The 26,693-nt window shown below is 41.3% G+C and overlaps 2 protein-coding genes across 3 annotated transcripts; one reads left to right on the top strand and one right to left on the bottom strand.

Annotated features, from left to right (window-relative positions):
* Nucleotides 1–994: 994 nt before the first annotated feature.
* LOC129860717 (CD63 antigen-like) lies at nucleotides 995–18,407 on the top strand. Of its 2 annotated transcripts, none has more exons than XM_055931398.1 (8): nucleotides 995–1,085; nucleotides 6,311–6,400; nucleotides 13,475–13,663; nucleotides 15,329–15,403; nucleotides 15,522–15,620; nucleotides 17,495–17,641; nucleotides 17,767–17,850; nucleotides 17,993–18,407. In XM_055931398.1, the coding sequence occupies exons 2-8, from the start codon at nucleotides 6,335–6,337 to the stop codon at nucleotides 18,056–18,058; spliced, it is 726 nt and encodes a 241-aa protein (XP_055787373.1). In that variant the 5' UTR covers nucleotides 995–1,085; nucleotides 6,311–6,334; the 3' UTR covers nucleotides 18,059–18,407. The 2 variants fall into 2 exon arrangements, with proteins under 2 accessions (XP_055787373.1, XP_055787372.1); XM_055931397.1 differs by having other exon boundaries at nucleotides 997–1,085; nucleotides 6,315–6,400.
* Nucleotides 18,408–18,610: 203 nt separating this feature from the next.
* On the bottom strand, nucleotides 18,611–25,780 carry LOC129860716 (LETM1 domain-containing protein 1-like). The gene is made up of 9 exons (XM_055931396.1): nucleotides 25,461–25,780; nucleotides 24,913–25,067; nucleotides 24,502–24,617; nucleotides 24,211–24,293; nucleotides 23,755–23,941; nucleotides 23,363–23,464; nucleotides 21,658–21,810; nucleotides 19,819–19,915; nucleotides 18,611–19,723 (listed from the first exon to the last, which is right to left on the bottom strand). The coding sequence occupies exons 1-9, from the start codon at nucleotides 25,571–25,573 to the stop codon at nucleotides 19,650–19,652; spliced, it is 1,080 nt and encodes a 359-aa protein (XP_055787371.1). The 5' UTR covers nucleotides 25,574–25,780; the 3' UTR covers nucleotides 18,611–19,649.
* Nucleotides 25,781–26,693: the final 913 nt, after the last annotated feature.

Here is a 26,693-nt window from a genome sequence, read left to right as displayed (position 1 = left end):
TTGAGGGAGAGGTTGTTGTCCTGTCACCACACTGCCAGTTCTCTGACCTCCCCCCTATAGGCCATCTCATCGTCGTCGATGATCAGGCCTACCACTGTTGTGTCGTCAGCAAACTTAATGATGGTGTTGGAGTCGTGCTTGGCCAGGCAGTCGTGGGTGAACAGGGAATACAGGAGGGGACTAAGTACACACCACTGAGGGGCCCCAGTGTCAAGGATCAACGTGGCAGACGTGTTGTCTACTCTTACCACCTGGGGGCGGCCCGTCAGGAAGTCCAGGATCCAGTTGCAGAGGGAGGTGTTTAGTCCCAGAGTCCTTATCTTAGTGATGAGCATGTCTTTTGCATGTTTGATGTCTCGTCGGAGGTCGTAGTGGGATATCTTATGTGTGTCCATGTCCCGTTCATTGTAAACAGTAATTTTAGCCTTTATCCCAGCGCGGATGTTGCTTGTATGGCATCTTTCTTGGTTGGGATACGTTGTTATAGTCACGGCGGGGAGTGATATTGACTATGCACTTATTGATGAAGCCTGTGACTGTTGTGGTAACTCCTCAATGTTATCAAATATATCATGGAACATACCCCAGTCTTTACTAGTGAAACTTGTCTTGTAGCCTCGCGTCTGTTTCGTCCGAGCACTTCTGTATTGAGCGCAACAAATGGATTGATTTAATTATTTCAGTCGTCACTAAGTTAAGTCTACTACACATTTGTTTTAGGCCTACAGTTACATTAAGAAGTGAATGCATTTTACAGGCTAGGGCATCACTGATGAAATTAAATGAATAGTGCTTCGCCTTGAAATATTACAGGCTCAACTGATAGGCCTAATAACTGTTGTGCAAATGGAACTGCTACTGTGTGTACTGTGGATGATAGTGAAACTAGTTGTTGACGGTCATTTTCCATGACCACTTTTTTAATGCTTTCTGGAACCAGATTAGATCATGGAGGGCAATTTAGAGAGGGAGGGGCTTATAAAACGGAGAATTGCTTCGTCAACTTCCCCAACAACTTGTTTCCAAATTTCAACCAACGCCTCACATCGCTTCGCCGCCTCTACTTTTCCAACTTGAAAACAAAGGTAAGTGTTACTTCATTCAAGTTTGTTTTTTCAATTCTTTGATGTTATATGACTGTTAAATCTGAAATCAATAAAGAAAGAAAAGGTTAGAGAAAGGGGGAACAAATGTTTCGAGAATGCGGAAACGACACGTTTCATTTAAGCTGTTGTCTAATATACCTTTGTTGTCTTTACGGTTACTTAGTAGTCAACTTAACTAATTGAATTTGGTTACGAACGATAAGCTAGAATAATAGTTACATTGTATCCTGCGCCATCTGATTTAACGGTTTGGTTGGTCATTGTTGCCTCAGCGATGGGTGTCGCAGTCTTGATTTTAAAACGTTAATTTAAAAAAAGTCCGAATTCCTATTAGGCTCCCCAGTCAGTAATTGTTCCAATATCAATTGTTTACTCTCTTTGATTTAATAAGCCCATTTGTCACGTCAATCTTGAGGCCTTTCAGGGCTAGCGGCAGAACGAATCAATTGTACGGATCTTTGATTTCCATCGGCGGGCACGTTTTCACTGGGCCCCATGTGTGCAGGCGCTTGCGCGTTGACATTTTTTAAAGGGGTGTAATAGTAAAGAACATAGGCTGCTCGTGTGTTTCAAATTTGGGGAAGCTTACATTTTAGCCTACCATTTCTACCGATCTGCGTGCCAGTTATGATCATTTTTATATGCGCATTTTCGTGGAACAGTTACATTTCAATAACGTTTTCATTTCTCAAAGTCATTGTCATGTGTTTAATAATAAAAATCTGAAGTAAAATAATACAAATCTTAAAGTTTAATTTCAAACATGGCGAGAGCACTAGCCTCTGCCATATGGACACATTAATGCACTGTGCTCCATTGGCGGCTAAATAAATGAGAGCATAGAACTCCGAGAGACTATAGGCCAGTGTAGCAGTAGGCATATCTTCCATAGTCAACTAACTAAAATGCATAGGCATAAAGCCGACAATTTAAAAACAGTGAAATATCCGGATAAAAATGCAGGTTCTTTCAATCACATGAATCTCTCTACTCCGCCTGTCTGCCTCCCTTTCGATCTGTCTTGATTAGTTATTGAAGTCCAACGTATTAAAATCATGACTGGGTCTGGCCCAAAGCTGTAGCTAGCGACTTTCCAATATTATATCAACTAGCCTATTCAAACTTGTGTAAAAGTAAAGATACCTTAATAGAAAATGACTCAAGTGAAAGTAACCCAATAAAATACTACTTGAGTAAAAGTATTTGGTTTTAAATATACTTAAGTATAAAAAAACAAATGTCATTGCTAAAATATACTTAAGAATCAAAAGTAAAAGTATACCTAATTTCAAGTTCCTTTATTAGGCAAACTATTCCTACCATTACAAAGTTTGGGGTCACTTAGAAATTTCCTTGTTCTTGAAAGATATATGTTTTTTCATTTAAAATAACATCAAATTGATCAGAAATACAATGTTATTAATGATTAATCTAGCTGGAAACGGCTGATTTTTAATGGAATATCTACATAGGCGTGGAGTCCCATTATCAGAAACCATCACTCCTGTGTTCCAATGACACATTGTGTTAGCTAATCCAAGTTTATTATTAAAAGCCTAATTGATCATTAGAAAACCCTTTTGTAATTGTTAGCACAGCTGGAAACTGTTCTGATTTAAAGAAGCAATAAAACTGTCCTTTAGACTAGTTGAGTATCTGGAGCATCAGCTTTTGTGAGTTCGATTACAGGCTCAACATGGCGCACAACGCTGTGTACTACTCCCTTCACAGAAAGCTCTAACCAGAATATAAAGGAGTGGGCGGCCCCGGTGCACAACTGAGCTAGAGGACAAGTACATTAGAGTGTCTAGTTTGAGATATAGACACCTCACAAGTCCTCAACTGGCAGCTTCATGAGATAGTACCCGCAAAACAGTACCTGCAAAACACCAGTCTCAACGTCAACAGTGAAGAGGTGACTCCGGTCTGCTGGCCTTCTAGGCAGCGTTGCAAAGGAAATGCCATATCTCAGACTGGGCAATACAGCAAACAAAGTGAGGCTGTATACAAGGGGTACCGGTACAGAGTAAATGTGCGGGGGCACCAGTTAGTTGAGGTAATATGTACATGTACAAGATTTAAAGTGACTGCATTGATAATAGAGAGTAGCAGCAGTGTAAAAGAGGGGTCTGGGTAACCCTTTGATTAGCTGTTCAGGAGTCTTATGGCTTGGGGATAGAAGCCTTTTGGACCTAGACTTGGCGCTCCGGTACTGCTTGCCGTGTGATAACAGAGAGAATCGTCTATGACTAGGGTGGCTGGAGTCTTTGACAATTTTTGGGGCCTTCCTCTGACACTGCCTGTTATAGAGGTCCTGGATGGCAGGAAGCTGCTAATCATTCAAAATGTAATGAGTACTTTTGCATGTCAGGGGAAAATGTATGGAGTAAAAAGTACATTATTTTCTTTAGGAATATAGTGAAGTTAAAGTAGTCCAAAATCTAAATTGTAATACAGATACCAAAAAAAAAAAAAACTACGTAAGTAGTATTTTTACTTGAGTACTTTACACCACTGAACAGCAATTAAAAAAATATATATATGTATATGTATGTATATGTATGTATATGTATGTATATGTGTATATATATATATGCTACTGATTCTCTGGTCATGCTCCCTGGTGAAGTATTTTGAATGATTTTATTCAGACAGGAGTAACTGTATAATTTAGGCGAAACATCAATTTACTTTGAGCAATCCAGCATCCTAAAGGTGTCCTGCATGCTTGCCAGCCGAAAAAGTTCGGAAGAGTTTGTGCATATATTATGACAACAATTTGTGACGTTCTTGTTCGTTTTGGACTTCAGCACGTTTTTTCGGCTGTTCCGGCACAACATTTTTCTGGAGGCAAACTAAAGTAGTATCCGTCTACGCCCCTTCGTCAGTGATTGGTCAACAGTGAGATTTTTCACAAGATTATTTCTTTCAACGAGAGAGGACTTGTTTTCATGCACATTTTCTAATAAAAAAACACTACATCAAACATCTTAGTCACACAACTTTACATCTAAGAGCTCCTTGGAAAAACGTCTAAATTAATGACTCTTAACAATGCACTGTGAACCAGCCAACTTTACTCTCCAATTCGCAAGGGGCTGAAACCAGAGATCTGTATATAATGACAAGATGCTCATGTCTCCGCCTAACAATGGGAGTATTTGTCCCAGAGGCAGGCGACAAGATTAGGTCTGCATATAATTCCCATAAACTCATTTTGGTTTATCCTGGACATATTTTGGCAAGTGTGATCCCTTTTGCTTTGCCTCTTCCTCTCTGCTGAAACTATATCAACAGAGAAAGCATCTGGGTGAGTGAAACAGCGCCTCCCTAAATGTAGCCCATGTATCTGATGCTGTGTGACATGCCATACTCTTTTGGTCCAGACAGCATTAGATACAAGGTCTACACATACTGAGACAGAGGGGCGCTGTTTTGCTCGCTCAGATGCTTTAACTGAGATTGATGAATCTTTCTGTCGGCGTGCGTCTCAGTCAAATAAATGATCAATATTTTATTTGTACGGGCAAGGAGGTACGGTAGGGCGGGCCTGGCCCCCTAAGGCCTACCCATAACGCCGGCCCTGCAGGCCTTTCCAGCTCTGTGAACTAAAGTAGCCTAATCTGAAATGGGACCGATTTTTACAAACAATTAACTAAATTGAATAGCCTATGGTGGCCTCTTAATGACCTGTGTCACCCAATAGACACTGAACAAAAATATAAACGCCACATGCAATCATTTTTAATATTTTACTGATTTACAGTTAATGAGGAAATCAGTCAATTTAAATAAATTCATTAAGCCCTAATCTATGGGTTTCACTTGACTGGAAATACAGATATGCATCTGTTGGTCACAGATAACTAAAAAAAAAAAAGAGCATGCATCAGCAAACCAGTCTGTATCTGGTGTGATCACCATTTTCCTCACGTAGCGCGACACATCTCCTTCACATAGAGATGATCGGGCTGTTGATTGTGGCCTTTGGGATACTGTCCCATTCCTCTTCAATGGCTGTCCCAAGTTGCTGGATTTTGGTGGGAACCGGAACAACGCTGTCGTACATGTCAATCCAGAACATCCCAAACATGCTCAATGGGTGAAATGTCTGAGTAGCAGGCCATGGAAGAAGTGGGACATTTTCAGTTTCTAAGAATTGTGTACAGATCCTTGTGACGTGGGGCCGTTTATTATCATGCTGAAACATGAGGTAATGGCAGCGGATGAATGGCAAGACAATGGTCCTCAGGACCCCGTCACGGTATCTTTGTGCATTTAAATTGCATTCGATAAAATACAATTGTGTTCATTGTCCGTAGCTTATGCTTATGCCTACCCATACCATAACCCCACCGCCACCATGGGGCACTCTATTCACAAGGTCTGCCATCTTCCCGGTACAGTTGAAACCGGGATTCATCCGTGAAGATCACACCCACTGACGTTGGTTACGACTCCAAACTGCTTTTATTGCCTCCAGCACACGGTGCACCTGCGGAATGATCATGCTTCTTGATATGCCACACCTGTCAGGTGGATGGATCATCTTGACAAAGGAGAAATGCTCACTAACAGGAATGTAGACATACTTTACCAGTCAAAAGTTTGGACACCTACTCATTCCGGGGTTTTTCTTAATTTTTAAAACTATTTTCTACATTGTAGAATAATTGTGAAGACATAAACTATGAAATAACACATGGACTCATGTAGTATGCAAAAAAGTGTTAAACAAATCAAAATATATTTTAGATTCTTCAAAGTAGCCACCCGTTGCCTTGATGACAGCTTTGCACACTCTTGGCATTCTCTCAACCAGCTTCAACTGGAATGCTTTTCCAGCAGTCTTGAAGGAGTTCCCACATATGCTGAGCATTTGTTGGCTGCTTTTCCTTCACTCTACAGTCCAACTCATCCCAAACCATCTCAATTGGGTTGAGGTCAGGTGATTGTGCAGAACTCCATCACTCTCCTTCTTGGTCAAATAGCCCTTACACAGCCTGGAAGTCTGATGGGTCATTGTCCTGTTGTGTGTTTAGCAGAGCTAAACAGAGCTAAACACACTAGGCCTAGGCGATGAAACAACAAGTGATATCCTAAAACTCCTCTACACCATTTTGTATTTGTAATACATAATAACAATAATAATAGTAATAATTCTTTAGTCTCACTAGTTAAAATGTATTTTTCTTTGTCTTGAGCCAGGGTCTTGATCCGGACTCACCATGGGTGTCGAGGGAAGAATGAAATGTGTGAAGTACCTACTCTTCTTTTTCAACTTCATCTTCTGGGTGAGTAATGCAGGTGGAGGTTTGGAATCCTGACTGGCTAGGATGTGCTGCTTCTGGCCTTTTGAATTCTGTACATCTGGTGGCACTAATACAACCTATATCTAGATTGATTGTGAAATGCCTCTGACACTCAGTTAACACAGCTCATGATTCATTAAGGAAGTTTCACAGTTCCTCGAACTGAAATAGTTTTAATGTGGTGTATTAGTTTGGTCCATGTGATATGTTCAAGACAAGTTAGGTAATTGGTAGGCTTACTAAGAAAAGTCCCTTTCATTAATACTGAAAATGAACATCTACAAATCTGTAAAAGGGCATGTGATCATCATGACTCTTTACAGCTGTAAAAGTTATACAAGCCTCCTCCACAACTGTCAGTTGTGATGTAGTTAGATATGCCACAAAATGAAATTTTTATGTTTGGTGTGGGACTGAGAGCAAGGTTTCTCACTTTCCGTTAGCTTACCTCAGTTTCTGAGCCTCTTAATTGTTTGGCATTAAACTGTTATTGTAGTTACTTGACCCAGTTTATATGTAGCCTACAGCTGGTTGTGTATTTTTTTTAAATCTATTTATTTCCAACTTGCCAAGACTGTCATTGCTTAGTCTTGTAGTTCTATTGTAAGGCCAATACGCAGGAGTCTGTCAGCTGACCCAGGACACACACGCACGCACACAAACTCCTATTGGAAATATAAAAAATTGTGTTAATGTTTAACTTCTAAAATTCTATTGAAAGAGGAAGTAATGACTTGAGAGGGAGGGTGGGAGTGAGTGAGTGAGCATGTGATGAATCTGAGTCTTGTGACCTGTTCAAAGTGTTATGAAAATATCATGTGACTTGTCCTTTTTTTTATGGTCTGCATTCACTGATACAAAGCCTTCATGTGAAAGTTAAGATCTCTTGACTAATCCATGAGCTATGTTGTAATAAGAGGTCAGAAACCGCATGCGCATCGCTCTGTCCCCGTTTAACAAACACCCATCTATTTTTGTGACTACCTGGCCCTACCATTTTGTTTTTGAAGTATTGAAACCAAACCATATGATTATGAAGGTGACTAAGAAGGATTTAGATTACAAATAAATAAATTGTGAAGCTTTTGCGAGTGCTGCACACTAGGCTGACAGGAACATTAAGCGCCCAACATTTAAACATTTCCTTTTTATTAAATCATTATTGTGCAAATAGGCTTTGACTTATTCTGAGTTAAATACAAATGAAACAAAACATGCCTTATTCGGTTGTCTACAATGCCTTTGAATTCAGTTTTAGAAACACAAGTTTGGCCAGAATCTGTGGCTTGCGGCTCGTGTGATGGTGCCTGGAGAGCAGGCCAGTAGCGGTAAATACCGCGCTTGCAGAGCCACTGGGGATGCTAAACAACCGTCAGGCCACTCTTGCCAGGCTGGGCATGGATGCAGAGTTGTTTTTGTATTTTTCTATAGTTAGGCAAAATAACCACACCAAAACGGGAAGCGTCTTTGAACGAGGTAAAATGTCAGGCCTATTGTGCCAAAATCAATGACAGCGTATTGAATAGATAATAGAACAAACAAGAACAAAACTTAAGAGATTAGGGGTTTTGTTTATAAATACTTTGCTAGAACAACACACTTAGCTAGCTTCCCACCTCGTTCCTTTCTGTTAGCATGTGCACATAGTAAAACATCATGCTTTCTAAAAAATACACTTTTCCTGATTATTTAGTTGTGGATGCTACATCACTCCCTTTCTTGGTCCTTCCTCCTTTGTAAGTCACCCTAATTTTTGCACCGCTGTGATTTATCAGTTTCTTTATGAAAATATTTAGCTAACTCCATGACGGTAGTTAAAGCAAGGGGCTATAGCAGCACACAAGTAGCCTACAAATGCATGCTGAGCTGGGCGTGTCCAGAACTCGTGAAGTGTGCACTATTGGAGCGGGCGAGAAGGCCAATGCTCCAGTATTTGGGGCAATTCGCTCCGCACTCCACTCTTCTCACATACTCTGCTAAAAAGCAAACATTGGTGACCTATAAAGCTTTACCACTTGCTCTGTAATGTGAGTAGCATTTTGATTTCAAAAACTTTTTTTGAAACCTTAATTTACATATGTAGAAAAATATAAACATGAATATTCAACATAAATTTGACAAACAAAATTGTTTCAATATCGTTGAACATAATATACTGTACAGACATATCGAAGTTCAAGAGTGGGATCTCTTTGTCTTGTTCCTAGCTCCTAAGCAACTTTGCACTTTATGTGTGTTATTTGCTCAAAGTTTTTTGCATTATTACCTATAACTTTTGGATATTAGATTTGTGGTCACTCACTGGCATTTTGACCAGAAATACGACATTCCTAAATTGTATCCTTTATTCGTCATTGTGGCAGTTTACAGGAACTCAAGTCCTTTTGTTAGTTAACCTGACCTAGAATACCTCCCAATCAAATGCTGACCGCATTACCTCCTGAGAGAATTCTCTTCGGTCATCGTCACAGCCGTGTATATTCCCCCTCAAGCCGATACCACGACGGCTCTTAAGAAACTACACTGGACTTTGTGCAAACTGGAAACCGCATATCCTGAGGCAGCATTTATTGTAGCTGGGAACTTTTAATAAAGCAAATCTGAAGAAAATGAGACCAAAGTTTTATCATCTCTCCTGCGCAACTCGCGCCTCAAACGCTCAACCATTGTTACTCTCTTTTCCGGGACGGCTGCAAAGCTCTTCCCCGCCCTCCCTTCGCCAAATCAGATCACGCGTCCATTTTGCTCCTCCCGTCCTATATGCAGAAACTAAAACCGGAACTATCCGTGGTAAGGACAGTTCAACGTTGGTCTGACCAATTGGAATCTATGCTTCATGATTGTTTTGATCACGTGGACTGGGATATGTTCCAGGTTGCCTCTGGTAATAACATTGACGTATACACTAACTCTGTGACTGAGTTCATCAGGAAGTGCATTGGGGATATTGTTCCCATATTACCTCCACCTTACCTGACACCCTAGACCCACTGCAATTTGCATACTGGCCCACTAGCTCCATGGAGGATGTAATCGCATTGCCTTATCCTATCTGGACAAGGGGAATACCTAGGTACCCTCGAAGATCATCACTAAATTCTGGGCCCTGGGTCTGAACCCCGCCCTGTGCAACTGGGTCCTGGACTTCCTGATGGGCTGCCCCCAGGTGTTGAAGGTAGGCAACAACACCTCTGCTACGCTGATACTCAACACAGTTCCCACAAGGGTGCGTGCTCAGTCCCCTTCTGTACTCCCTGTTCACCCATGACTGCGTGGCCACGCATGTCTCTAACTCAATCATCAAGTCTGCAGACAACACAACAATGGTAGACCTGATTACCAACAATGACAAGACTGTCCACAGGGAGGAGGTGATGGCCTTGGCGGAGTGGTGCCAGGAAAATAACGTAAACAAAACGAAGGAGCTGATTGTGGACTTCAGGAGACAGCAGAGGGAGCACGTCCCATCCACATAAACAGGGCTGCAGTAACGGTGAAACGTTTTTCATATTCCTTGGTGTATATTCTAAAATAAGTAAATATTTTCTAGAAATAGGCATGGAATAATTGATGAGACAACCCATATTCAATAATAGCTTAGGAAAATAACCCAAACTAAAAACATTTCTTTGAATTACCTTGCTTAAACCTAGTGATGCTTTGTGACATCCCTCTGGTAGTGGATCAAAACAAACCTAAAACCAACAGACAAACAAACAACCATGGGGAAACAATAGAAAAATTCAGACACTGGCCTCAATTAGGCATTGATCTATACAAACAAATCATTCTGTAATTGCAAAATGTCATCGGAATACAATATCGAATTAAACAAACATTCCAAAGGATACAGACATTGACAATCTGAAATGGTCCAGCCGCACAGACGGTGTGGTGTTGCGCCTCTTCAACCTCAGGAGGCTTAAGCAATTCGGCTTGGCCCCTAAGAACCTCAAACTTTTAGATGACCCGTTGAGAGCATTCTTTTGGGCACTATCACCGCCTGATACGGCAACTGCACCGCCCGCAACCACAGGGCTCTCCAGAGGTCACACTGTCTGCCCTCAGGACATCTAAAGCACCCGGTGTCACAGGAAGCCAAGAAGATCAAGGACCTCAGCCATGGCCTGCCCCCCCCCCCCCCACACCACCATCTAAAAGCTGGGCCCAAGAGAATGAAAAACAGCTTTTATCTCAAGGCCATCAGTGTGTTAGTCACCATTAGCAGGCCTCTGCCCAGTACCCTGCCTTGAACTTTAGTCACGGTGACTAGTCTCCTACCACCCGGTTACTCAACCAGCACCTTAGAGGCTGCTGCCCTATGTTCATACTTTCTGAAGGCCCTTTAACTATTGCTGTACATTTACCATTCTATTCTACAGATATACTACATATTCTATCCATATACTGTCTATGTCCCATCAATCAGTACATTCAGAAAGTATTCAGACCCCTCAACCTTTTTCAAAAAAAAAGATTAACGTTAGACTATAAGTAATTTTTAAAAATCCTCTTCAATCTACACACTATACCACACAATGACAAAGCAAAAACAGGTTTTTAGAAATTTTTGCAACTGTATTAAAATGGTCAAATAAACCTTATTTACATAAGGATCCAGACCCTTTGCTATGAGACTTGAAATTGAGCTCAGGTGCATCCCATCTCCATTGATCTTTCTTGATTGAGATTGACTGGACATGATTTGGAAAGGCGGTGCAAGTCAGAGCAAAAACCAAGCCATGAGGTCGAACGAGTTGTCTGTAGCGGTCCGAGACAGGATTGTGTTGAGGTACAGATCTGGGGATGGATACCAAAACATGTCTGCAGCATTGAAGGTCCCCAAGGACACAGTGGCCTTGTCATTATGGGTTATTGTGTGTAGATTGAGGAGCAAAAACTATTTAATCCATTTTAGAATAGGGCTGTACCGTAACAAAATGTGGGAAAAGTAAATATAATACTTTCCGAATGCACTGTATATATTAATAATCCAGACATCTGACATTGCTCTTCCTCTTACATTTAACTTGGTAGATTTTTGTTTTCTCTTTCTTTTTTTTCTTAAAATACATTTTACCCCCTTCTCCCCAATTTTCGTGGTATCCAATTGCTAGTAATTACTATCTTGTCTCATCGCTACAACTCCCGTACGGGCTCGGGAGAGACGAAGGTCGAAAGCTATGCGTCCTCCGAAGTACAACCCAACCAAGCCGCACTGCTTCTTAACACAGCGCGCCTCCAACCCGGAAGCCAGCTGCACCAATGTGTCGGAGGAAACACTGTGTACCTGGCCCCCTTGGTTAGCGCGCACTGCGCCCGGCCCGCCACAGGAGTCGCTGGAGCGCGATGAGACAAGGATATCCCTACCGGTCAAACCCTCCCTAACCCGGACGACGCTATGCCAATTGTGCGTCGCCCCACGGACCTCCCGGTGGCGGCCGGCTGCGACAGAGCCTGGGCGCGAACCCAGAGACTCTGGTGGCGCAGATAGCACTGCGATGCAGTGCCCTAGACCACTGCGCCACCCGGGAGGCCCATGTATTTTCTTTTATCGTTAGATATTATTGCACTGTTGGAGCTAGAAACATAAGCATTTCGCTACAACCACAATAACATCTGCTAAATGCGTGTATGTGACAATACGATTTGATTTCTTCAAATATTCTTCTCAGGTGTTTAATGGCACACTACATTTCTTTTTACATGATAATCTTAGTGAGTATTTGTATTGCAAGGCTACAATTAATGTCATGGCCTCTTTCTTCTGCATGTTATCATTTTCATCCATCTCCACTATATAGAAACCAGGCATTGACCAATCCTATTCCTAACCCATGGCAAATATTTACATTGGTATTACCTGTGATGAAAGTACCTGAGTTTGGACCGGATGCACCTGGATAATAAAAGAAACTAGGGCAATGACTTATCACACCAGTCAAGTGATATTCCACGGAACTGACCTGCCATTGTGGGTGTAGGTTTTGCTGGGTTCTTCCTCCTGTTAACATTGGGCAATATTGTCTAGGTATTTTATCTTGATACATGACCGAAAGTCAGATCGGTTGTGGTTCGACCAGTTTTGCTCGACATTCTCCGAGCTGTTGTTCCTGGAGCTACTGCACATTTATTTCCAGGACTTTTTTGAAAGGGGGAAATAGGAAGTCTTCATATAATCTGAGTCAAAACACCTTTATGAAACAAAGTGATGATATATCAACATGCTATATAACCCACATTTGACCTAGAGCCTAAACCAATCTAAACTATGGCTCAAATTAGGATCTGGTAATATAGTATATGATTTTTGTTATTTTCATCATAACTAGTAGCCTGTCCTGTCATCTCTGATTGTAACACACCAGTGAGATTAGGCCTATATTCTAATACATAAATGATCCTTGTCTCCATGTAGTACAGCCTTAATGTAATCGGTCCAGCACCTGTCACCCAATGCATACAGAGGTGTGTTTGTGTGACCCTCCTGTTTACTCAACCTACTCAGGTTGTTGGTTTATTTAAATGACTAGGGCTGGACACCATTAGCAAATAACCATTATAGTACTGTCATTCTAGAATGAGTGTCTTAAAAAAAATCTGTAAATGACTTATTTGAATAAGGGCCCCTGTATAAGTTCATTTAAATAACTTAAACGGGAATAAGGCAGGATCTGATGGACACTTGTCTGACATTTACATATTTCTGTACAGCACTTTGACACCAGCTGATGTAAGAAGGGCTTTATAAACAAATTTGACATACACTTAAGCACTTTCTTGCCATTTTAAAAGTATGACCTCATACAATACCAATTTATCATTCAGTTGTACAGACTATGAACTTGGCTGTACATGTTTAGGCTAAGTACAATCCTGTGCACATTACATATTTCAAAGTTTGTACAACGCAACAGATATTCAATGATTTGTAGAAGCCCATGCATGCATGATGTAAATTAATATTAAATAATTTGAATGATTTTAAGTGTATATTTCTGTGACCTCTAATCATTAAACTCTTTCTTCCATCTCTCCATTTATTTCTCTCTCTAGCTGTGTGGTCTGGCTCTGGTAGTGCTGGGTGTTTTGGTTCAGGTGGCTCTCCACAGCACCGTAGTGATCAATAATGTCTCAGCCTCATCAGCCCCCTTGGTCCTCATTGTGGTTGGGGTCATTGTCTTCTTCATCGCCTTCTTTGGCTGCTGTGGAGCCTGGAAGGAGAGCTACTGCATGGTCACCATGGTATGGACACATAACATGACATACCATTTATGAAGGAGAGCTATTGCATGGTCACCATGGTATATTTACATATAACATGACAACCTGTATTAGGGGAGGGGGCTGCTGCATGGTGGTCACGCTGGTATTCCAAACAAAACGTAATGTATCCAAACCATTAACCGCATGTTTGATCTTGTTGAAAAGCAGTCTGAACCAACATTTGACAACGCTCCATACTTCTCTTTTACATCTAGGCAACCTTTTATTCTGTAGTGAATCCAAGGTTTGTTACATCCAGACAGACATAACAGATTTTGTTACCTGAATTAGAGGATTTTACAGTAGCTCAATCTAAATCCTTATTAATGTTCAGTTCATCAGCTTATCAATGTGTTAAGTCCTTTAATCTTAAAAAAAGAGCTAATATATATATATACACACACACACAAAAAAAAGTATATGGACACCCCTTCAAATTAGTGGATTTGGCTATTTTAGCCACACCCATTGCTGACGTGTGTAAAATCAAGCACACAGCCATGCAATCTCCATAGACAAACATTGGCAGTAGAATGACCTTACTGAAGAAATTGGTGCCTTTCAACATGGCACTGGCATAGGATGCCATCTTTCCAACAAGTCTGCCCTACTAGAGCTGCCCCGGTCAACTAAGTGCTGTTATTGTGAAGTGGAAACATCTAGGAGCAACAACGGCTCAGCCGCGACATGGTAGGCCACGCAAGTTCACAGAAGGAGTGCTGAAGTGCATTGTGTGGAAAAATTGTCTGTCCTTGGTTGCTACACTCACTACAGACTTCCAAACTGCCTCTGGAAGCAACGTCAGCACTAGAACTGTTCGCCAGGAGCTTCATGAAATGGGTTTCCATGGCCGAGCACCCACACATAAGCTTAAGATCACCATGCGCAATGCCAAGCGTCTGCTGGAGTGGTGTGAAGCTTGCCGCCATTGGACTCTGGCGCAGTGGAAACGCTGTCTCTGGAGGGATGAATCACACTTCACCATCTGGCAGTCCGACGGACGAATCTGGGTTATGGTAGATGCCAGGAGAAGGCTGCCTGACCGAATGAATAGTACCAACTGTAATTTTGGTGGAGAGAATAGTCTGGGGTTGTTTTTAATAGTTTGGGCGAGGCCCCTTAGTTCCAGTGAAGGGTAATCTTAATACTACAGCATACAATGACATTCTAGACAATTCTGTGCTTCCAACTTTGTGGCAACAGTTTGGGGAAGGCCCTTTCCTGTTTCAGCATGACAATGCCCCCGTGCACAAAGCGAGGGACATACAGAAATTATTTGTCGATCGTGTTGAAAAACTTGACTGGCCTACACAAAGCCCTGACCTTAACCCCACTGGACACCCTGGGGATAATTTGGAACGCCGACTGTAAGCCAGGCCTAATCGCCCAACATCCGTGCCCAACTTAACAATTGTTCTTGTGGCTGAATGGAAGCAAGTCCCTGCAGCAAATGTTCAAACATCTAGTGGAAGCCTTTCCAGAAGAGTGGAGGCTGTTATAGCAGAAAAGGGGGGACCAACTCCATATTAATGCCCATGATTTTGGAATGAGAGATTTGACGAGCAGGTGTCCACGTACATTCGGTCATGTAGTGTATCTGAACTCTGCGCTAATATTTATTTTGATCATATATTTTCTCCTAAGTTTTCTATCCTTCTGGGTCTGATCATTATCACTGAGATTGGTGCTGCCATCGCTGGATATGTCTTCAGAGGCAAAGTGAGTATGCTCATGTATTTCAGGCAGCTTTTTTACACCTGTGTCTCTACAGTAACTGCATGTACAGTCAACATAGTTAACAGGTGGAATTACTAAATTGTTTCTGTCCTCTACTTAGCTGACAGTCATTGTCCATGATGGTCTCAATGACATGGTCACCAAGTACAGCAATGGCACCGCTGAATTCAAGAAAGCCCTGGACAACCTGCAAATTGACGTTAGTATCAACCATTACATCTAACCGAAGAAACAACTGACATGCATTTGATATTTTTAGGTGTAGTAATGTACGACACCACTTACAGTGCCTTCGTAAAGTATTCATACCCCTTGATTTATTCCACATTTTGTTACAGCCTGAATTCAAAATGCTCACCCATCTACGCACAATACCCCATAATGACAAAGTGAAAACATGTCTTAAGGAATTTTAGCAAATGTATTGAAAAATTAAATGGAGAAATATCTCATTTTAAATAAGTATTCACACTAATACTTTGTTGAAGAACCTTTGGCATTGATTACAGCTGTGAGTGTCTGGCTAAGTCCAAGAGCTTTCCACACCTGGATTGTGCAACATTTGGCCATTTTTTTTAATTCTTCAAGCCCTGTCAAATCGGTTGTTGTCCATTGCTAGACAACCATATTCTGGTCTTGCCATAGGTTTTCTAGTTGATTTAAGTCTAAATTGTAACTCGGCCACTCAGGAACATTCACTGTCTTCTTGGTAAGCAACAGTAGTGTAGATTTGGCCTTGTTTTTAAATGGCTGAAAGGTGAATTAATCTCCTAGTGACTGGTGGAGAGTTGACTGAACCAGGTTTTCCTCTTGGCTTTTGCCTGCGCTTAGCTCCATTCTGTTTCTTTTTTATCCTGAAAAACTTCCCAGTCCTTAATTACAAGCATACCCATAACATGATGCAGCCACCACTATGCTTGACAATTTGGAGTGGTACTCGGTAATGTATTGGATTTGCCCCAAACATGACTTTGTATTCAGGACAAAGTTAATTGCTTTGACACATTTTTTACAGTATTATTTCAGTGCCTTATTGCAAACAGTATGCATGTTTTGGAATATTTATATTCTGTACAGGCTTCCTTTTTACTCTGTCTCAATTAGGTTACTATTGTGGAGTAACTACAATGTTGTTGATCCATCCTCTGTTTTCTCCTATCACAGCCATTAAACTCTAACTGTTTTAAAGTCACCATTGGCCTCATGGTGAAATCCCTGAGCGGTTTCCTTCCTTTTTTTCCTTCCTCTCCAGCAACTGAGTTAGAAAGGCTGCCTGTATCTTTGTAATAACTGGGTGTATTGATACACCATCCAAAGTGTAATACTTCACCATGCTCAAAGATATATTAAATGTCAGCTTTCTTTTTTCTTTTAATCTACCAATAGGTGCTCTTTTGTGAGGCATTGAAAAACCTATGGTCTTTGTGTTTGAAATTCACTGCTCGGGGTACAGAGATGAGGGAGTCATTCAAAAATCATGTTAAACACTCATATTGCACACGTTGAGTCCATGCAACTTATGTGACTTGTTAAGCATGTTTTTACTCCTGAACTTAATTAGGCTTGCCATAACAAAGTTGTTGAATACTTATTGACTCAAGACATTTAATTTGGTTTTTTTTTAACATTGAAAAACATAATTCCACATTTTGATATGTAGGCCAGTGACAAATCTCAATTTATTACATTTTAAACTCAGGCAGTAACATAACAAAATGTGGAAAAAGTCCAGGGGTGTGAATACTTTCTTAAGGCACTGTATTGACTCTGCAAAATGTGAAGAGACATTTGTCATAATGTTAAGATGCATTGTGTATGTATTTTGGACTTTATTTGCTTAATTTGGTACCTCCCCATGTAACATTACTCTATCCTTTGAGTCTTCTATGCCATGTTTATCTTGTCTCGTCTTCTGTTGACATTATTAAGCAATATCCTGCCCTGCTTCCGGTCTGTTTTCCCCTCATCTAACCAACAACCTTACTACCTCATTTTGCTGTTGTCTCTTCCTCCATCTGTCTACCTGTGTCATGCTCAAACTTATTCTCACCATTCTTGCTGTTCTTCATCCAGCTGAAATGTTGTGGCGTGACTAACGCCACTGACTGGATAGGCAAGTTCGGGTCTGTTCCAAACTCTGTTCCAGACTCCTGTTGCATCAATGTCACCGCTAGCTGTGGTCAGGGGGCCATGGGGGATGCACTCAAGATACACCAGACGGTAAGGTCCAACACAGTGGTTGATTTATGAAAATGTGAAATAAAATATCAATTCATCCAAGCAAAAATACTTCCAGAACAGTGAATGGGTCGGGAATGACATTTCTGTCTCGGATTGCTATGTAGGGGTGTGAAACTGTTGTAGAGAAGCTGTTGAAGAAGAACCTCATGTGGGTCATTATAGCAGCACTGGTGATCGCTTTCCTGCAGGTAGGAGCAAACACACACACAACCAAGTATATACATTTGCACATACAAATCCTGGGCTTGGAAGATCCGCTGGTTGTAGATGCTAGTTCAACACGCGCACAATTTTGCATGTTATCTAACTTTTTTTTTGGTGTGTTTTCAGATCATGGGCATCATATTCGCTTGCATGTTGATGGGGGGCATTCGCAGTGGCTACGAAGTCATGTGATCAGTTGGCCAATAGCAGAGGAGTGGCTGACAGTGCAACTGACTGTCAAGTTATGTTAAATAACTTTTTTAAATTGACTTATTCAAGATGTTAAAACACGTGCCTTTGCACTGACGCCGAATATGACTCCTGCCAAGAATATCAATGTTTAGTTATTTTCTAGAAAAGTATATTTTTTATTTAAATAGGGCAGCAATCTCAAGTGTTTTTGAAAGTGAAACGTTCTTAACTTTTGATCTTATGAACATATTCTACCCTAGAATGTATTTTTCATTAAAGCTATTTAATCTGTAATGTCATTCTTCGTGGTTCCCCAATTTTAAGGATTTTTATTAAAGATTTCAGTCAATACCTTTTCAATTTAGTGTTCATTGACTGATGCCCTCTAGTGTTGTGCTAGTGGAGCATCTGCTGTAGCTCCTCACTGGGCAGAACAGTTGACTGAATCTATGGACAAGGCTGATGTAAATAATTGGTGACAATGCTTGTAAAAATGCAATGTGCAAATCTAACTCGTTTCTTCTTACTGTAAATAGCATTTCTTTACATTGATAAGTATTTCAGATAGTACATTTTATTTGACACCAATCACACCAGAACTGATTTCAAAACAATCTAAAGGAATTGAACAAGTAGAGTAAGAACATTAGTTTGCATATTTGGTATGAGAACCTTATTGGCAACTTCGAACCACCCCATTTCAATTTGATTGCAGCAAGGCACATGAGGGTATTTCCAGGTAAAGAAACATTAACAGCACTGTAGCTGTGCAATTACTCGACTGTTGGTAGAAAGGTTTCACCTAAATTAAATGCATTCCTGATCAAGTAAAGAGTGCTGTCACAACTGAAACATGTTAAAGGCCTGTTGAATTGCAGTGTCCTTTTATAGCGGGTTAAATTCCCAGGACCACATGACTAAATCGCTTTTGATTAAAGCATCTGCTGAATGGCATTCCCCAGTGTCTTGAGATCGTGTCACCTTACTGCATGTAACAACATTCTATCTACTTGACTCTCAAAGTTGCTCTTCCCCAATCTAAAAAGCATACTTAGAGGGGGTTATGCTGGTACAGTACTATGGCCAGTAAAATGACACCATATGCTCTCAGAAGGCTATGTAGTAGGTGTGGGTTGGAATGTCTGCAATCTATTTTTCAAAATGTAACCTGTTAATATGGTTAGCTTAACATAAGATTGACCCCCCCCCCCCCCCCCCCCCCATGCTCCACATCTTATGTCAAAACATCAGCTTTACAAGTAAACAAAATGACATTCGAGGCTGAGTACTGCACTTGAGCAGAGATTGCGAGTAAGTGTTTCCCTGTACCATTTACACCTGCTGTATCCTGTGCACTTGACAACTGATTTGATTGAGCCTGAAAACATTGACTAGTTCAAGATATTGCAACAGTTGCTATGTAATCACATTTCCTTCACCACATCCACAAGTAATCACTTTGTCCTTCTAAAAGCAAGTTGTAAAGCTTAGCATCTCTTCTGTTGGCACCCCATGGAAAAGTTACCCTGCCCAGCATGGTGAGAGATGGCTGAATTAATGGAAGTGGCAGATCACTCCTTGTTCCTTCCTGTCAATGGTGGGAGGGCTTTGGGTAGTTGGCAGAGAGCAAGACCATACTGTGCACAAGCAGGGACACCTCTGACCCTGGGACATAGAGAGAGTCATGAGGACAAACATATCACCCTCCCCCACAATATTTTAATGGAACAGCATGCTATCGGGAGGGAAACATTAGATACCTTTCAGGTGAGAGGAGAACTGGAGCCACTGTGAAAGCCATTCCTGACACTGGTTGATGCTGAGACTGCCAGAATCAAGCCCCCTGACATAGCAGGCCTGATGAGACCAGGGTCAAGTTATCAATATGACAAGTATGTGTTCCATTTGTACATGTGGGTTTTTGCTGACATGATTCCGATTACATAGATACAGTGGGTATAGAAAGTCAAAATGTTTGCCTTTCAGGCTGTAAGACTTTTCAGTTATTTACACACAGCAACTAACAATATCCAAGTGGGAGGAAAAACAAACTCAATTTATTAAAATTAAACTAGAATACCCTATTTGGATAAGTGAACCCCCCCCCTGAGTGAATACTTGGTGAAACCACCTTTTGCTTGAATTTCAGCCATGAGTCCCTTTGAATAGATCTCTACTAACTTTGCACACCTAGACTGATATTTGCCCATTCTTCCTTGCGGGATTGTTCAAGCTCAGTCAAATTGCATGGTGACTGCACTCAATGTGTGCCTTCTGCACACATTGTATATAGATTCTCTTTTTTCTACCATGTTATTGACTTGTTTATTGTTTACTCCATGTGTAACTCTGTGTTGTCTGTTCACACTGCTATGCTTTATCTTGGCCAGGTCGCAGTTGCAAATGAGAACTTGTTCTCAACTAGCCTACCTGGTTAAATAAAGGTGAAATAAAAAAAAATAAAAAAAAGTCATTCCACAGATTAGGTTGGCGCTCTGACTAGGCCACTCAAGGACATTCACCTTGTCCTTCAACCACTGTATGGTTGCTTTGGGTTGTCATGGTTCACGTTTCAACACCTTCCTGGCAGAGGTCTATGTTCTCATCTGTTGGTATATTTCACTGTTCATTTTCCTTTCTATCCTGACAAGTGCTCCAGTCCCTGCTGATGAGAAACACCACCGCAACAGGATGCTGCCACTGCCGTGCTTCACTGTAGGCATGGTGGTCTTTGGGTTTTCGCCAGACATCGTTTTGCGTTCAGGCCAGAAAGTTCAATTTTTCTCATCTGGCCAAAGCACCTTTTTCTACTTGGCCTCAGAATTTACAATGTGCTTTTTGGCAAAGCTCAAACGAGACTTGATGTGGATTTTTTTGAGGAGCGCAATTTTTCTTGCCACCCTCCCATAGAGGCCAGATTTGTGGAGCGCTTGTGATAGTGGTCACATGTACACATTAACCAGTCTTTGCCATAAAGGCCTGAAGCGCCTTCAAAGTCACCATTGGTTTCTTGGTAGCCTCTGATCAGTCTCCTCCTTGCCCGGTCATCCAGTTTGGAGGGATGGCCTGATTATGCTGGGTCTGGGTGGTGCTATACGCCTTACACTTCTTAATAATGGTCGAAACTGTGCTCCGAGGGATAGACAAAGCCTTTAATCCTTTTACATCCATCTCCTGACTTGTGCCTTTCCAACCATTGTGGATTCTTTGCTTTGAAATGCACTACTAAGCAGTGCAGTCCTCTATGAACTGCTTTTATTCTGAACTAATCAAAGTCACTACAATTGATCACAGATGGAAGCCAATCAGCTTGATTTGAGATCTGGAAGGTGGTTGGTTATACCTCAAAGTTTGCAATTGCAATTCTAAGGGGGGGATGGGGGACTTATCCAAATAGGGTATTTTACTGTTAATAGATTTTCAGAGTTTGAGAAAAAAAATACTTGGATATTGTGGGTTGTGTGTAAATAAAGCTGGAAAAAGTCACATTGTGTTTTCCTTTCAGGCTGTAAGGCAACAAAAGATGAACACTTTGAAAAGGGGGTGGTGACTTTCTATACCCACTGTATTTATTAGGAGGTCAAGTGATGTGCACTGACCTGTCTCAGCTCAGAGTCATCCAACTGGTGCAGGCCATGTCTGCTGAGAGCACGGTCCAGCTGTAGCAGCTCTATGGCGTGGCTGTTCAGTCGAGTGCCAATCATGGGAGTTGGGAGGCGGGGAGTCAGGAAGAACAGGGGACAGAGTTGCCTCTGGAGAGAGGGACTTATGTTGATGTAATATTTTTCAGCTGATACAAATACAGTGAGTCTGATATACAGTACCAGTCAAAAGTTTGACCACCTACTTATTCAAGGATTTCTTTATTTTTTACTATTTTCTACATTGTAGAATAGTGAAGACGTCAAAACTATGAAATAACACATGGAATCATGTAGTAAGAAAAAAAAGTGTTAAATCAAAATATATTTTATGATATTCTTTCAAGCAGCCACCTTTTGCCTTGACGACAGCTTTGCACACTTGGAATTCTTTCAACCAGCTTCATAAGGTAGTCACCTGGAATGCATTTCAATTAACAGGTGTGCCTTGTTAAAAGTGAATTTGTGGAATTTCTTTCCTTAATGCGTTTGAGACAATCAGTTGTGACAAGGTAGGGGTGGTATACAGAAGATAGCCTTATTTGGAAAAATACCAAGTCCATATTATGGCAAGAACAGCTCAAATAAGCAAAGAGAAATGACAGTCCATTACTTTAAGACAAAGGTCAGTCAATACGGAAATTTTTAATCACAAACCAGTAAGCGCTATGATGAAACTGGCTCTAATGAGATCCATAGGAAAGGAAGACCCAGTTACCTCTGCGGCAGAGGATAAGTTCATTAGAGTTCCCAGCCTCAGAAATTGCAGCCCAAATAAATGCTTCACAGAGCTCAAGTAACAGACATGTCTCAACATCAACTGTTCAGAGGAGACTGCGTGAATCAGGCCCTTCATGATCACATTTCTCCAAAGGACACCAATAAGAAGACTTGCTTGGGCCAAGAAACATGAGCAATGGACATTAGACCAGTGGAAATATGTCCTTTGGTCTGATGAGTCCAAATTTGAGATTTCTGGTTCCAACCGCCGTGTCTTTGTGTGGTTCCCACCGTGAAGCATGGAGGTGGTGTAATGGTGTGGGGGTGCTTTGCTGGTGACACTCTGGTTTATTTAGAATTCAAGACACACTTAACCAGCATGGCTACCACAGCATTCTGCAGCGATATGCCATCCCATCTGGTTTGGGCTTAGTGGGACTATCATTTGTTTTTCAACAGGACAATGACACACCTCCAAGCTGTGTAAGGGCTATTTGACCAAGAAGGAGAGTGATGGAGTGCTGAATCAGATCACCTGACCTCAACCCAACTGAGATGGTTTGGGATGAATTGGACCGCAGAGAAGGAAAAGCAGCCAACAAGTGCTCAGTATTTGTGGGAACTCCTTCAAGAATTCCAGGTGAAACTAGTTGAGAACGCCAAGAGTGTGCAAAGCTGCCAAGGAAAAGTGTAGCTACTTTGAAGAATCTAAAATATATTTCAATTTGTTTAACACTTTTTCGGTTACTACATTCTTCCATTTGTGTTATTTCATAGGTTTTGATGTCTTCACTATTATTCTACAATGTATAAAACAGTAAAAATAAAGAAATCCTTGAATGAGTAGGTGTGTCCAAACTTTTGACTTGTACTGTACATGCAGTAAACCCATGGACTCATGTTTTAGGGAATTTCTGAATAAAGACTACTAGGAAAAACTGACCATCTGATTTGCATTTATTCTTTTGATACTCAGGGGAGCTCCAGAAAACAAGCCTCGAATCGCCTGGATGTCAGATATGTTAGGGTGTACCCCACTTTGCACCTAAAAAACACATGGAACCGGTCAGACATTGTCATTTTACTGCTGCTCTTTAATCATGTTACTTTCACTTCTTATTTTTTTACGTATTTAAAAAAAAAAATGCATTGTTGGTTAGGGCTTGTAAGTTCGCTTTTCACTGTAAGGTATTCGGCGCATGTGACAATTTTATTTGACATCAGTGTCTAGAGGCATTTATTAGCTGCATTACAGTTAACAAAATGTTGGACAATGGACACATTTGAACATCTGACGTATGCAAGGGAGGGGTTAAGTGTTTCTGTATCACCCGCCTTGCTGCAGAGGTCTAGTAGGCTGATCTTTAGGCGGCCATCTTTGACATGTGAACCTGCACTCTCAAGCCCCTTCAGCACAGCCCAGTGGTGCTGGGCCCTGTGGGAATGGTTCAATCCCTGGAACTCAGTCTGCTGCTGGGGGGTCCAGAAGTGGCGGATCAGGAGCTGGCGGGGGAAAAGGTACCTGGTAGTGAAAAAGAGAGGAGGGAAGCAGAGGGAGGAGCAGATGGAGGAATATGTAAGGCAGGGAGATGAAGGGAAGACAGGACACGGGGGAGGGGGGGGGGGGTTAATACATTGTAGGGGGGGCACAATGTATTATCATTGGGGGCATACTGTATGTTTACAATGATTAATCAACCTTTTAACTCCCATTGACTTGAGAATTAGGCTATTTTCTAACTAAATATGAATCAAAGGAGGATGTTGAGGAGATGACTGAAATTAACTCACATTAGGACAAAAACCAAGTAGTTGGCAAATGGAGGAATAGAAATTAACAGCAGCGGAATGGCTTTGATCATGTCTCTGCGAAACTGAGAAAGAAAGAAAAAGTTACCATTTACTATAACCCATGCTAAGGAGAACTTTTCATACTTGGACATGCAGAAATAGTATAAGTAGTACTATGCATTGCAGGTCAAAGTGTTACAGTTCAAAGCCTTTAATGCAGATTAAAGACTGCTAACCACATTATCAAGAACTTTCCTTGTTATTCAAGTGTATGCCCTAGCCTCGACCGACCTGCCTGAGTTTCTCCATATCACGATAGGGTAAGTCCTGGACTTCGACACTGTTGGTGCGCATCCTTGTTTTTATCACTGTCACCTCTTTGGCATCTTGCAAAAGGAGTTGAATACCTGAAGAATAATACAAAAGATGGCTAATTTTCAGTGTATTTGCAGCACAGAAGCCTGCCTATGTGATGCATGGAATTGTTACATATTGAGCTAGGCCACGTGTGTGTTCGTTTGCCTTCAAACGTGAGATCTTATTGGTTTAATGTATCTAGATAATTTTGCTAAGGTAATGTAGATCTGCAAATAGATACGAATAAAGAGATGCATTATGCCAAATAAAGGATAAACTAAGGAGGCTTGATGACCAATCAATATCACTTATAAAGTTTAACAGTTCTATGGCAAGTAGTCTTACCTTTCGTGAAAGTGTGATAGAGAACATAAAAACGAGGAAAATATCTTTGAAGGAATTGTTCATATTTGGCATTGGCCCCTTGCAGCCTCGACACAATTTGCAGGCCAATCCCTAGCCTGGATTTGGGGGATGAGTAGTGTCTGTACAAGGGCAGTCTGTAAAGGACACAAAAAGATTGTAATGAAACAAGAGCGGCTGATACGTTCAAGTCCTTAATAGTTTGACTTGTCGTTAAAAGTAGTACTGTTTGACAACTCAGACAGTATCAAAATAAGATTGAAAAAAAACAGAACTTTAATATTACAAGCTGGTTCAGATCCATTTGTGCCGACTTATGTCCAACCACTCTCGTAGTTGTTGTCATGCCAAAAATGTAACGTTAGAATTCAAAATGTTGTATAACTAGCCTTTATCTGACAGTGAACAGTGTATGGGTGTTGCCCGCCCAGATCGAATAGTCAATGCGTTTACTCCAGAGAAGTGCCACATAACTACGGCTCAACAACATCACGATACAAGTATATAACGTCTTGCATGGGTTTTCATACCTTGCTCCAGAGGTGGCCGTGAAAGAGGAGTATATAACTGTAACCCTATTAGTTCTGATTCCGTACAAATCCACAAAGAAACGGCGGCACACCGCCGCACAGGACAACGCCATTTTTAGAAGGGCAGATTGACAGCTTCTCTCTGCGTGATTGGCTGTATGATTACCGTAATGTACCCAATGTTTACCGTGCCGCAGTCTAGCAACATTTTGTTATGTTGCTAAATTCTAGCATGATGACTAAATATGAATGCAACATGTAAAGTGTTGGTTCCATGTTTTATGAGCGGAAATAAAAGATCTCAGAAATGTTCCACAAAAATGTCTCTCAAACGTCGTGCACAAATTTCTTTACATCCCTGTTAGTGAGCATGTCTCCTTTTCCAAGATAATCCATCCACTTGACAGGTGTGGCATATCAAGAAGCTGATTAAACAGCATAATCATTACACAGGTGCACCTTTGGCTGGGGACAATAAAAGGCCACTCATTTGGCAGTAGGTCCAACCTGCATCACAACCACAGACCACATGTAACCACACCAGCCCAGGATGTCCATATCTGGCTTCTTCACCTGCGGGGAACATTAGGAACATCTTCCTAATATCGAGTTGCACCCCCCCCCCCCTCTCTCCCAGGACTGACAATAAAGGCAGAATGAATTACATAAATTGAAGTTAAGAGGCACTCTGGCAGTTTTTATGTTTTATATAGATGCATGCTATATTATTCTCCCGAGTGGCGAAGCAGTCTAAGGCACTGCATCTCAGTGCAAGAGGTGTCACTACAGTCCCTGGTTTGAATCCAGGCTGTATCACATCCGGCTATGATTGGGAGTCCCATAGGGCGGCACACAATTGGCCCAGCGTCGTCCAGGTTTGGCGGGGTAGGCCGTCATTGTAAATAAGAATTTGTTCTTAACTGACTTGCCTAGTTAAATAAAGGTTAAATAAAATGTTACTTCACTTTGACTTATTGACTATGCACATTTGAGAAAGTAAATCACATTGACTATTTTGTTTGACTATAAATGCATGGTTTGTAACCTAACCTTTGACATGGTGATTAGTGTTTGTGTGTTCCCCTTTTGTAATATGATTTTTGGGGAAGTGTTTCCCTATACAAACTCTGCATGTAGGCTGTTAATGTATGTTCCTGACGCCCTCCTGCAGAGAGATTAAGATATTCCACTGTATTGCACATAATTAGACCTCTTCGAGATGCTCATTACTCT

The sequence above is a fragment of the Salvelinus fontinalis genome, chromosome 8 (assembly GCF_029448725.1).
Source record: "Salvelinus fontinalis isolate EN_2023a chromosome 8, ASM2944872v1, whole genome shotgun sequence".
NCBI lineage: Eukaryota > Metazoa > Chordata > Actinopteri > Salmoniformes > Salmonidae > Salvelinus > Salvelinus fontinalis.
This window is presented reverse-complemented; position numbering and strand designations above follow the sequence as displayed.

What these genes read in the sequence shown, in the direction of transcription:
- LOC129860717 (XM_055931398.1), top strand. Translation starts at nt 6,335, where the DNA reads ATGGGTGTCGAGGGAAGAATGAAATGTGTGAAGTACCTACTCTTCTTT. An exon ending in TTTTCAACTTCATCTTCTGG is followed by an intron (nt 6,401 to 13,474) that starts GTGAGTAATGCA and finishes TTCTCTCTCTAG; the next exon opens with CTGTGTGGTCTGGCTCTGGT. An exon ending in TGGTGATCGCTTTCCTGCAG is followed by an intron (nt 17,851 to 17,992) that starts GTAGGAGCAAAC and finishes GTGTGTTTTCAG; the next exon opens with ATCATGGGCATCATATTCGC.
- LOC129860716 (XM_055931396.1), bottom strand. Translation starts at nt 25,573, where the DNA reads ATGGCGTTGTCCTGTGCGGCGGTGTGCCGCCGTTTCTTTGTGGATTTG. An exon ending in GAATAAATGCAAATCAGATG is followed by an intron (nt 21,811 to 23,362) that starts GTCAGTTTTTCC and finishes CCCTCTCTCCAG; the next exon opens with AGGCAACTCTGTCCCCTGTT. An exon ending in GTTCTCCTCTCACCTGAAAG is followed by an intron (nt 19,724 to 19,818) that starts GTATCTAATGTT and finishes TCTATGTCCCAG; the next exon opens with GGTCAGAGGTGTCCCTGCTT.